This window comes from Vanacampus margaritifer, chromosome 1, assembly GCF_051991255.1.
Source record: "Vanacampus margaritifer isolate UIUO_Vmar chromosome 1, RoL_Vmar_1.0, whole genome shotgun sequence".
Classification (NCBI taxonomy): Eukaryota; Metazoa; Chordata; class Actinopteri; order Syngnathiformes; family Syngnathidae; genus Vanacampus; species Vanacampus margaritifer.
In genome coordinates, this window is record NC_135432.1 from 14,583,727 (window position 1) to 14,595,753 (window position 12,027).

General features: G+C 41.4%; 1 protein-coding gene across 1 annotated transcript in view; it reads left to right on the forward strand.

Moving 5' to 3' along the window:
- Positions 1-12,027, forward strand: part of ankrd52a (ankyrin repeat domain 52a) — a 36,401-nt gene continuing 24,374 nt past the window's right edge. Inside the window, exons 1-12 of the mRNA XM_077575457.1 lie at positions 1-238; positions 906-989; positions 1,064-1,142; positions 5,083-5,153; positions 5,559-5,759; positions 5,833-5,920; positions 6,735-6,877; positions 6,970-7,182; positions 8,681-8,759; positions 9,040-9,154; positions 11,397-11,479; positions 11,567-11,684. Of these exons, the coding sequence (XP_077431583.1) occupies positions 212-238; positions 906-989; positions 1,064-1,142; positions 5,083-5,153; positions 5,559-5,759; positions 5,833-5,920; positions 6,735-6,877; positions 6,970-7,182; positions 8,681-8,759; positions 9,040-9,154; positions 11,397-11,479; positions 11,567-11,684 (1,301 nt within the window). The 5' untranslated portion in view covers positions 1-211. The remainder of the gene's footprint in view (positions 239-905; positions 990-1,063; positions 1,143-5,082; positions 5,154-5,558; positions 5,760-5,832; positions 5,921-6,734; positions 6,878-6,969; positions 7,183-8,680; positions 8,760-9,039; positions 9,155-11,396; positions 11,480-11,566; positions 11,685-12,027) is intronic.

Sequence of the window (12,027 nt, forward strand, 5' to 3'; positions counted from 1 at the left end):
CCAACGCGAAGCTGGGCAGCGGCAGGCAGCGTCGTCCAAGCCGACATCAGATGCAGACAACAACAGTGTCAGATCGGGAGGGAGTCGCATTGGTTTTCTCCGTTTGCGATGGATGTCGTTTGAAGGGTGGAAAGTGGAAATAGCAGCGCGCCGCAGTATACCTCCAAGTTTCAGCCCCATGAAGGAGCTCCGTCCCGGCTGAGTTTGGGAGATGGGAGTACTCAACATTGCAGACCAGGTACGCTGACGAGGGGCGCCGTCTATTTGCTGGCAAGCTCTTCTGCGCATTACGGCGCTCACCAGAAAGAGAGACTTGGTTTTAATCCTCACTTTGCGTGCATCCCGTACTTTAATTGGGTGGACGCTGGCACCGTAGTTTTCACGACGTTGACGCTATTTTGTTATTTGCATTAATGAAATCCTCCCGAAATGTTTCTGGACCTGGTGTTTAGCTCACGGCTAACCAAATCGTCTCAACCAGACGAGCCAACAGGGACTTCAGGCCCAGTGTAGTGTAGTGTAGGCCTCGATAGTGGCTCCGTCTATTTGCTGGAAAGTCGTACATTTATATTAGCCGCAATATCTCATGTAAGGTCGCCTTAGATTTAATGGCTGTTATAGAGCGATAGTAACAAATGGCAAATGAATATATTGCAAATGGATTTGTCCGCGATGAATGGAATGCAACGTTAGCGTATCGCTAGAGTAGAATGTGAATCCTTTACTGTATAGTCACTGTAGAGTGCAGATACAACGAAATTGGGATGTAACTCTAACTGTGTGTTTCAAGAATTAAGATCAGGATACAAAATTAATGAAATGAGCGCTATTATATGTAAGACAAAATTGCGCAATGCCAAATAGCATGACATGATAATTGTGACTGCTGAATTTGTGTGTTTCAGCCTCCTCTGGTCCAGGCCATCTTCAACCGTAATGCTGAAGAAGTCCAACTATTATTGCACAAAAAGGAGGATGTCAATGCACTGGTGGGTGTGCGCATGAGCAGAACTCGTCGTTTATGTCATGGCACATGTTTTTCATTGTATTTCTAATTGAACAGGACCAAGAGCGCCGTACGCCTCTTCATGCTGCTGCATGCATGGGCGATGTTCATATCATGGACCTCCTCATTGAATCAGGTCAGATGCCTGCCTTGGTTGACTTCATTCACTAATACACACAAATCCATGTGTATTTTTGTTTTGCTGATCTCTTGTAGTAGATTAAACTTGTGAAATGTACATTGGTGACTGATGTACTGTTGTGACAAAAAAACACACACAAATAATGAACCGTGATATAGTGGAGACTAGAGAACACTAATTTATATTATTTGTTCTGAGGTCTTACATCAGTATTTGGATTGACCTCTAAGTGCTACAGTCTGCTACAGAATGAATTTAGCCATATATGCAATTTTAAAGGAATCAAGTGACACTATGTATTAGGGGTGTGCCAAAAAATGGATTCTCATAATAATCGCGATTCTCATTTAGTACGATTCAGAATCGATTTTAAATGTCCCAAATCGATTTTATTTAAATTATTTTATACTGTCTTGCCTTTGTCTATGTGTGCCTTTATTTGGAGCGCTGTTAATGTTGTACCCGGTTTGGCCACTTAGGGGCAGTGTGGTTCCACGCAGTTTGATACACCAAGTTGTAGCCACATTAGAGAGTAGAAGGAAAAAGTCACGATCAAGTTATTCCAATAAAAGTTGCGTTTGTTTTTTGCAGTGTGGAGCCGTTCTTTTGAGTGATAAAAGTGCCGCGAGTAGCATGCTAATTAGCATTAGCAAGTCAGACTGGAGTAGATCATTACAATTCCTTGCACATCTATAGATTGAAGCAAAAATCATTGTCAAATCATTTTGAATCAAAAATCGTTTTTAAGCAAAAATCGATTCTGAATCGAATCGCAGACCCCAAAAATCGGAATCAAATCGTTAGACATTCAAAGATTCCCACCCCTACTATGTATTGAGTAATCCAACAAGGCCACATCTGGCTCTGGTAGTGGCTGTCTCCCCATCTGAAGGTTGTGGGTTCGATACTCAGCCTTTGTAGTTATGAGGACAGTGTTGTACTCTTTTGAGGTTTCCATGTAGACAAACATACATTCACACCAACAGAAAGTCTTCAATGAACCTCACATGGGTTTTTTGGGCGCATGCAATGATGAATAGAAAGAATTTGTCCCAGGGCCTGTGGCCATAAGAATTTGACTTTTTTCTGCAACCATATCTGAAGTAACGTAATACTGCAAACGTTTAGGGCAGTGGACTAGTGGTTAGTGTCCTCACAGTTGAGAAGTTCTTGGTTTGAATCTCAGCTTAGTCCCTCCTCTGTTGGAGTTTGCAAACAATTTCAAAAGTCGGCAACTCAGACCAATACAGCTGACGAGTGACCCTCGCACACATATCAGCTCACAACGGAAAAACTACAACACCAGGGGCCTCATTTATGACGTTTGCTCACGATCAAAATGAGGCCAAAACTCTGCGTATGAACATTTCTGCGGCAAGGTTAGTATTTATAGAAAACAAACTTTACGTGCCGCCACGTCAAGTCTGGACCTACCGTACGCAATTCGCACATTCTGGAGACGCGGTGTTACGGCCCACGATGTACGTCCGTGTTTTTTTTGGGTGTGGGCTGTGTGAGCGCTCCTCCCTGATTGGTGGACCATTTCCCATGACTCGGTTCACCAATCAGGGCAGGGGAGGAGCGCTGATTGCCTCATTGGGTTCAGGTGCGGGACCAGCTACGGTCATTAGTGGCCACAGCTTAAGGACCCCGTCCACACGAAAGCCGCTTTCAATTTATCGTCACAAGTTTCTTACTGTTTAAGCCGTTGGTCCACAGGACGGTGCGGTTTCGGAGCTTGAAAGCGATCACTTTTGAAAGCGGGCTCCAGAGTGGAAAGATTTCAAAACGCGGCCCGTACGCGTCCATCTGGACACCATTTGCAGGATAGTCCTCCAGCGATGACGTAATGGCCGCAGCGCGACGACGACGCGTTGTCGCAGCGCGATGACGCATGCGCCAATCTGTCAACAACAATGGCGGATAGCCGTGTCGTAGTCGTTTTGCGTAGTCGTCCTTAGCTTGCTCATGCTTTTGCAGCAGAATATTTTGCTTCTTTATTCCCACGTTCTACAAGCGGTGTTGTACTTGTATCACCCGCCATTGTCACTTCTCCTGTGTTTGTCTTTTTCATGATACATGCAAAGCCATATTTATTCTGTAGATTGCAATAAAGTTTTTTTTGTTTTTTTGAGTGTCTGTCTTCTTCGCTGATTCTTCTTCTACGCTTTCCGTTAACTCCCTGTGTCTGCGCTACAGCGCCACTCTAGGCTTGGCATATACATTACAGCCGTTAAACGTCCTCAGCGTCTTCTTTTGGACACACACACGTCTTGAAATGCTGCTGTCTGTACGAGATTTATTTGAGTAATAAAACTGGCTTTGCTTCCGCCTGAACGGGGCCTTAAAGGCTGTTGGTCAGGTCGTGAGCGGGTCTGGCTTTTGGGGGTTTGCGTCCCTTTCGTTTGTTTTAGTTTGCCACCCCCTATAACTCTTGTGTGTGTTTTTGTTTCGTCAGACTGTTTTTCGTGAAGTTCGCCATAGTTTGTTTCCTGTTAATTTCATTATCCACGATTCATTAGAGTGTAAAAAACAGGGACACAAACAGCTTTGTGGTTCATTTCGATGCCTCAAACGCCATGTATGCTGCATGTTGGGTCACATTGATGTTTGTTTTGCTCCAGGCAAGTACACCGCGGAGCAGAAAGCGCACGCATGAACTTAATTAAACATTTTAATAATAATAACAATAATGAGGAGGCCTATTGATTGCCTATTTTTTGCCTCTGTAGTGACAACTCAATTTCCCTATAGTGCATTAAGTAACGACAATAAGATTGGTGAAACTATTTCTTTGTGCTCACCTTTGTATCATACCAAATAATTAGTAGTATTATTGTTTTTTTCTTTTTTGCCGCTGTGCGCCCTGCAGCCAATAATCGCGGCTTCTGTGACTCGACCTCTGCATTGAGGGTTTCATAATTTACATCTTTGTATTTTTTAAATCTTTTTTTATTATTATTCCCTAGCGGCGTGCCAAAAAATAGATTCTCATAAGAATCGCGATTCTCATTTAGTACAATTCAGAATCGATTTTAAATGTCCCAAAATCGATTTTATTTAAATTATTTTATACTGTCTTACCTTTGTCTATGTATGCCTTTATTTGGAGCGCTGTTAATGTTGTACCCGGTTTGGCCACTTGGGGGCAGTGTGGTTCCACGCGGTTTGATACACCAAGTTGTAGCCACATTAGAGAGTAGAAGGAAAAAGTCACGATCAAGTTATTCCAATAAGTTGTTTTTTTTTTCAGCGTGGAGCCAATCTTTTGAGTGATAAGTGCCGCAAGTAGTGCGCTAATTAGCATTAGCGAGTCAGACTGGAGTAGATCATTACAATTCCTTGCACATCTATAGATTGAAGCAAAAATGTTGTCAATCAAATCATTTTGAATCAAAAATCATTCTGAATCGAAAATCGATTTTGAATCGCAGACCCAGAAATCTGAATCAAATCGAATCGTGAGACATTCAAAGATTCCCACCCTTATTATTCACACAAAAATTCAATGTAGCCTTACGTCATGGTGAAGTTCGCCTTCTTTCTTGCCTTTCCCCGTCTGTCATCCATTGTTTTTGATTTGATGACCGCCGTCACGGGCCGCTTATGAATACACAAATCCATTAATGAGTAGATTTGCATTTCCTAATTCCTAATAAAATAGGCAGATTTAGGACGGGGAACGAGGTTTAATCAGCTGCGCACACCGGTTGGCACGTGTGGCATTTATAAAGGGAAATTGCGTGCAGGTGTGTGTCTACGCTTGGTTTTATAAATCTCCATTTTTTTTCTGCGTACGTTAAGTTTGGGTTTCGTTCGTAAGTACTTTAGTACGCAGGCGCTCATGCACAGTTTTACAAATGAGGCCCCTGGTGTTCCATATTTGCTTTTGAAGCACAAACTTTGAATCTAATTGATACCTTTATGCCCTCAGGTGCCAATGTGAACGCTAAAGACCATGTATGGCTCACCCCCTTGCACAGGGCAGCCGCCTCCAGGAACGAAGTAAGCAACGTGTTTCATTGTTCTATTATACAACAGGTGTAATATAAACATCATGTGATACCTGTGCAAATTCTATGCAGATTGAATGTAATGTCTTAACAGTGCTTAGAATAATGTATTCTGTGAATGTATATGTAGCACTTCTCCCAGACTCATTGGTGCAACTCCATGTCAAATATGCTAGCATTTTTGCCGTAGAGGCTGAAATTAATGTATTGAAGTTAGGCGGGCTAGTGAGTGGCAAGATGGCCGCTGGTGGCTTCACTTCTCTCAACGGTGAGTAAGCGGCATCGACAGTCCAGTCGCATATAAGTCAGGTAGAGGGACATAGAAACATAATGAAAACTGTCGACTCTAAAAATACACCCGAGTGGAAAAAGCACAAAGTGCCTTTGGTGTCCACAGAGGGCCGTGGGTCTGCTGCTGAGGCGCGGCGCCGAGGCCAACGCCCGGGACAAGTTCTGGCAGACGGCGCTGCACGTGGCGGCCGCCAACCGGGCCACGCGCTGCGCCGAAGCCTTGCTGAGCCAGCTGAGCAACCTGAACATGGCGGACCGCACCGGCAGAACCGCACTGCACCATGCCGCTCAGAGTGGCTTCCAGGAGGTGAGGCACGCTAACGGAGAGCTCAACAGACCTGGAAATGTCCCAACACAAATGAATGGGGACTCTCTGCTAGATGGTGAAGCTGCTGCTGAATAAGGGAGCCAACCTGAGCGCCATCGATAAGAAGGAGCGACAGCCCATCCACTCGGCTGCTTACTTGGGTGATTTACTCAAATCTTACATCTTTGTGCTATAGTCTCAGCCAGCTCACTTTTCTTTTGTTTCTTTTCTTTTATACATCATCAGTCTGGCTAACTGTTAGCTTATACGGTCACTTTTTTGCAGTTGCTAACTAGGGCCTGACCGATATGCATTTTTTTAGGTCGATGCCGTTTTTTTGGCAGAAAAGATTACCGATTAATGAGCCGATTATTTAAAAAATTTATATAATGCATAAAATGATCCCCCCCGCCCCACTCCTGACTTTTGCTATTAACTCATTCACTGCCATTGACTGCTAAAGACGTCAAAAATTCATTTGAACTATATTAATTTCACATTTTTTTCCACTTTTATTAACAAGAGTATGAAAACCTAGAATTGTTTTTATTGAGCATTTATAACAGATCTAAAGTTTGTGATTAATCGATTAATTACAATTTAAAAAATGTCGTCTAACGCCTCTTAATTTTTTATAATCTTTTCTTTTTTTTATTAGGGGCATAAGGCGATTACAATTTTTAATTGATTTAACAGAATAACCAGAATAACATACGCTACACACTTGCTAGTTGCTAAGGCTACGTAAGCAAAATTGCGCATTCAAGGAACTTTCACAGTGTCGGAAATTTCGGTTTTCTTCGATGATAACGTTTTAAGAGGAAAATAATCGGCTGATTGTTAGGTCAATTATCGTCCCATTATAATTGGCGGCCGATTAATCGATCGGGCCCTATTGCTAACTATTGTAACTCATTGATTAGGTGCTTACCCCACTTTACTGAGTGCTCTTGTTGTTCATGTGACATCGTGTAGGCCACGCAGAGGTTGTGAAGCTGCTGTTGTCACGCGGTGCAGACAAGAGCAGCAAGGACAAGCAGGGCTACACGCCTCTCCATGCTGCCGCCGCCAGTGGCCACATCGAAATTGTAAAATACCTGCTGAGGATGGGGGCAGAGGTAAGATCAGCAAAAGACTTTGTATTTTGTGTCCATTCATTTCAATTTGAAAAACATACTGGACACATCTTGGAAATGTTGTACCTTCTTAGATTGACGAGCCCAACGGATTCGGGAACACGGCGCTCCACATGGCGTGCTACATGGGGCAGGAGGCCGTGGCCACAGAGCTGGTCAACCACGGGGCTAATGTGAACCAGCCTAACAGGTGTGGCTACACACCTCTGCACCTGGCTGCTGTCTCCACTAATGGCGCCCTCTGTCTGGAGTTGCTGGTCAACAACGGGGCAGATGTCAACCAGCAAGTCAGTATTTCTTTTTTTTTTTTTTTTGTCCTCATAGTTGTGGTTCCAAGTTATAAAGTGACTTAATTGAGACATATGCAATGTTTTCACCGTGAAACATACCTATTATCTTCTTCTGCCGAAATACACAAAGGATAACTAATGACAGCAATATTGTCACTGAGTGGTTTTGGGGTGATTTCTCACGCAATTGCCTATTATAGCATTTGTTACCATGATGACTGGGGGCGGAGCTAGGGCAGGCGACTCGGGGCGGAGCTAGGGCAGGCGACAAAGTTGGCATTTTAGCAGCTTTTTGGGATGTTCGTCCAGCCTAGTTGTCTAAACATGATAGGAGAGCCGTTATTTTGTAAATTAGCCCGATTGTGATGTCACAATTGAGCAGAATTCAAAATGGATGACCCAAGCCATATTCTCAGAAATGGGCAGATAGGGATTTATTTGATTGTTTAGTTACGCGTTGGTAGCTGGGCTGGTCTTCCAGAAACACAACAATTTGTATACATTATAAACATTGTTTTAAATTCCATCATATGTCACCTTTTGAAGATGAAAATGTGCATGTACGTCTTCATAAATTAGAATAAGATAAGGAAATGTTATTACAAGTTCTTATGGCTAGACGCTCTTTAAGTTTATGCTGCTGACACCCTAGTAAGTAGTACTAGTGTCCTAATAAGTAATGGTATAATCAGAATTGAGCCAAGTGGGGGGAAAATACATTGCAAGTGTTCATGTGCGGTATACACTGGCTTGCCGCAACATAATGAGCACACATCGCAATGTTTTGCTTTTCTAAACGAATCTCTCATCTCATATTTTGACTCTAAACTAGCTCAATGGGCCAATTGGGCCAAATGGCCGATTATTTTCCTCTTAAAACGTTATCATCGAAGAAAACCGAAGTTTCCGACGCTGTGAAAGTACCCTGGATGCACCATTTTTGCTTGCGTAGCATTAGCAACTAGTAAGTATGTAGCGTATGTTATTCTGTTGTCCCTAAGCTGTTTAAGGACACCCCAGTTGGAGCTAACTGTAAAACAATAAGAATGACATCCACTGCATATTTAAATACAAAACACGCTTTGTTTTTAAAACATCGCTAGCCTAGCGCTAATGCTAAAAGTGAAGGGAAGATCCCATTCAAATGCTAACAGAAAGTTAGCATCGACTAAAAACGAATATTCACACGCAAATGCTGTGGGAACAAAATTTTACGCATTAAATATATATATTTTTTAAATAATCTGCAGTGGGTATTTTTTCTGCCAAAAATCGTCATCGGCCTCAAAAATTGCATATCGGTCGGGTCCTATTTACTACTTCTTTCTAAAGTTCAAACCAAACTGAAGGGTAATCGTGTTTTTGTTATTTTTCTTTTAGGGAGATCTCGAACAAAGTACCCTTCTTTTCAAAATCATTCTTAGCATTTTGTAGTCTCATGAATTATTTTTGTTTTCAATCTCTGAACTAAACTTTCCGTTGTTCTCGACAACAGAGCAAAGAAGGGAAGAGCCCCCTGCACATGGCAGCCATTCACGGACGCTTCACACGCTCTCAGATCCTCATCCAGAACGGTAACAACGACTCTGCCATTCATTTTGGGATCAAACAGAAGGCCGTTTTTACGCACATCATCAAATATAGTAGTTGTGTAAAAAATGTACGATCCCCAATCATAAGCACAAATACTGATCACGACTTTTTGTCAGTACAGATACATGTGTTATTCATGAAGAAATTAAAGAAACCATCTAGCAATGTTCACAAAAGCAGGCTGGGAAATCCTACTTCTGCATATTGCGAAACGGGATCCTCATCCAAATATAACGTGCACGACTCATTGCATCCCATCAGGTGGTGAAATCGATTGTGTGGATAGATATGGCAATACTCCTCTCCATGTCGCTGCTAAGTTCGGCCATGAACTGCTGATCAGCACTCTAATGACCAACGGAGCGGACACGGCCAGGTAACAAAAGACACCAAGGCACAGAGGAAACATTCACAAACATGAATAACCTCATTGGAGCTGCCCAACGACAACCAGTTCTGTGACTAACCCACTAGGACCCGGAGCGCGCGACTGCGCTTCTACCGTTAAAGCCGGGAGAGCAGATATGTCATTTTGTTGCGTTTTGACCAATTCTTGGTCTCTTAGCCGATGAGATGCATCACAATATGCACGATGACTGTAGAAATTTGAAGAGAAAAAAAATAGTAAAATGAGAACATTATTACTTCAAATAAGCAAAATTATCTGCCAACAGAACAACAAATTTTTACTTAAATTTACCAGCCACTGCGGTCTTGAAAATGGTATTTTCAGACTAAAAATCAAAAAGTCATGTAAACTATTTTCTTAAAATACATTAGTATTTTTTTTACGCTTTTTTTTTTTTTACGCCTGAGTGTTACGCAAGGAGGTCATGACCTAGCCAGGAATTGAACCCACAACCTTCAAGTCTGAGGGTAGGCACTCTACCACCAGACCACTGAGCTGGTTCTGAAAGAAGGAAAACATGAGCTTAATAAATATAATGAAATGATATTTTTTAATTTTAATTATCTTATTACTAGATTATGCAAAATCTTAAAATAAGAAAACTTATGAAACCCCAGTTCAGGCCTTTGATGTTGGTTAGTTGCCATCTTAGCTCATTCACTGCCATTGACGACTATAGACGTCAAAAATTCACTTGAACTAGTTTAACATTTTTCCCACTTTTGTTAACAAGAGTATGAAAACCTAGACATTTTTTTATTGTACATTTAGAACAGATATAAAATGTGTGATTAATCAAGAGTTAACTAGTGAAGTCATGCGATTAATTATGATTTTAAAATGTAATCGCCTGACGCTCCTAATTTTTAATAATCTTTTCTTTTTGTCTTTTTTTAGAAGAAAAAAAGAAAAGATTATTAAAAATTTGGGGCGTAATTTTTTTCGTAATTAATCGCATGATTTCACTAGTCAAACCACAATTAATCACAAATGTAATCTATCTGTTCTAAATGTACAATAGTTTTTTTTCTAGGTTTTCATACTCTTGTTAACAAAAGTGGGGGGGAAAATGCTGAACTAATTGAAATTGAAATGAATTTTTGACATCTATAGCCGTCAATGGCAGCGAATGAGTTAAAATGTGGGAAATGCTTGTTTTAATCCTCACAGTACTTAAAAGTAGCTGTTAACACTCAATGCCAAGACTGCTTGATCAAATAAGATAACTAAGCAATAAGTATGTTAAAATAAGCACAATGATCTTGCATGACCATTTTTATTTTAAGTAAAAATAACTAGTCAAATCAAAATAAGCAAATTTAGGTTAAATTTAAGAAATTATATCTTACTTAAGATATTAGTTTTTGCAGTGGGGTGACGTGGGCCTCATAACATGTCCTGGAATTTTATTTGAGCGTTTATGGTTGACGCAGATTCGCGAGAGTTGTAAAATAAATGACGCGATTGACGACGCCGTGGGAGGAATTCGAATCGATGTATCGAGTCGACAGTGACATACTGTTAAGAAATATGTTTGTAAACATTGAGGATGTGGAAAATTTTGACGACTTTGTAACGGAATGAACGACGAATAATTATCCCTGTTTCCGGAATTATTATTTACAAATTCATATATATATATATTTTTTTTTTTGTACAAGTAGCTAAGTTCATGTGTCAAATCTGCTGCACTCTCTCATTCACTTACATTTACCTAAAGTATGCTAGCTTCTGATTGGTTAGTATTAATCAGCTGATAGGGGATCAGGAAGTGTTGTCGCTCTGGCAGCGGTGAACCACCAGTAAAGTTTAAATTAAGAAGAAATCTGTTTTATAAAGAGTGTTCAATTAACCACCAACGCATCCTTGCGTGAGCTCATGGTGGACAAAAGCCAGTACCTCGTCCAGACTATTGCTACGCTACATGTATTTCTAAGTTTCTGTGTTTTATTCACTTAAAATGTTTTTTAGTTTTTTTCTCAGAATATTACCCTCCTCTAAAAATATATATATTCTTACATGGCCCCAATACGCCGTCGTAATTTAGCATATTTTGTTGTTCATGTTTGTTATTTTCATCTTCCCCAACACCCGCCCCCCACATAAAAATATGGCTTGACATGTACAGTAAAATTGTCTTTTTTATTGTTAGAGGTCAGCACCAAATTCCAAACTAAGACTATGCGTCTGTTCTTCTGTTCTTTTCCAGACGTGGGATCCATGGAATGTTCCCCTTGCACTTAGCTGTGCTTTACGGGTTTTCAGACTGTTGTCGCAAGTTACTCTCCTCAGGTTTGTGATGGGAAAATAACGCATGCGTTAAAACCACCTTTTGTGGTGTGTGTTTGCCGCCGACTCACGAATCCGCCCGCCTCGCAGGTCAGCTGTACAGCATCGTCTCCTCCATGAGTAAGGAGCACGTGCTGTCGGCAGGGTTTGACATTAACACCCCTGACAACTTTGGGAGGACCTGTCTACACGCTGCTGCCTCTGGAGGGTAAGAAAGTGTTGTTTCTTTCTATCGGAAGGGCCAAAACGAGGGTAAGAAAGTGTTGTTTCTTTCTATCGGAAGGGCCAAAACGTGTCCTTGTGGTCGTATAAACAAATTATTAACTGTTATATAACAATTACTGTATAATGCTATTCGCACTAAGATTTGTAAGATAAGATAAGATAAGAATTGTTCTCCTCTTTTATCTTGAGCTTATTGCCTCCGCGAGCACGCCTGCGGGTGACGTTATCCTATTCTGTATGCTCGAGGTGCAAATGGTTCACCCTCTTTGATCTGTGCTCCTGTAAACAAAACACATCCTGCCCAGAAACAGATGGTCTGACCCCCA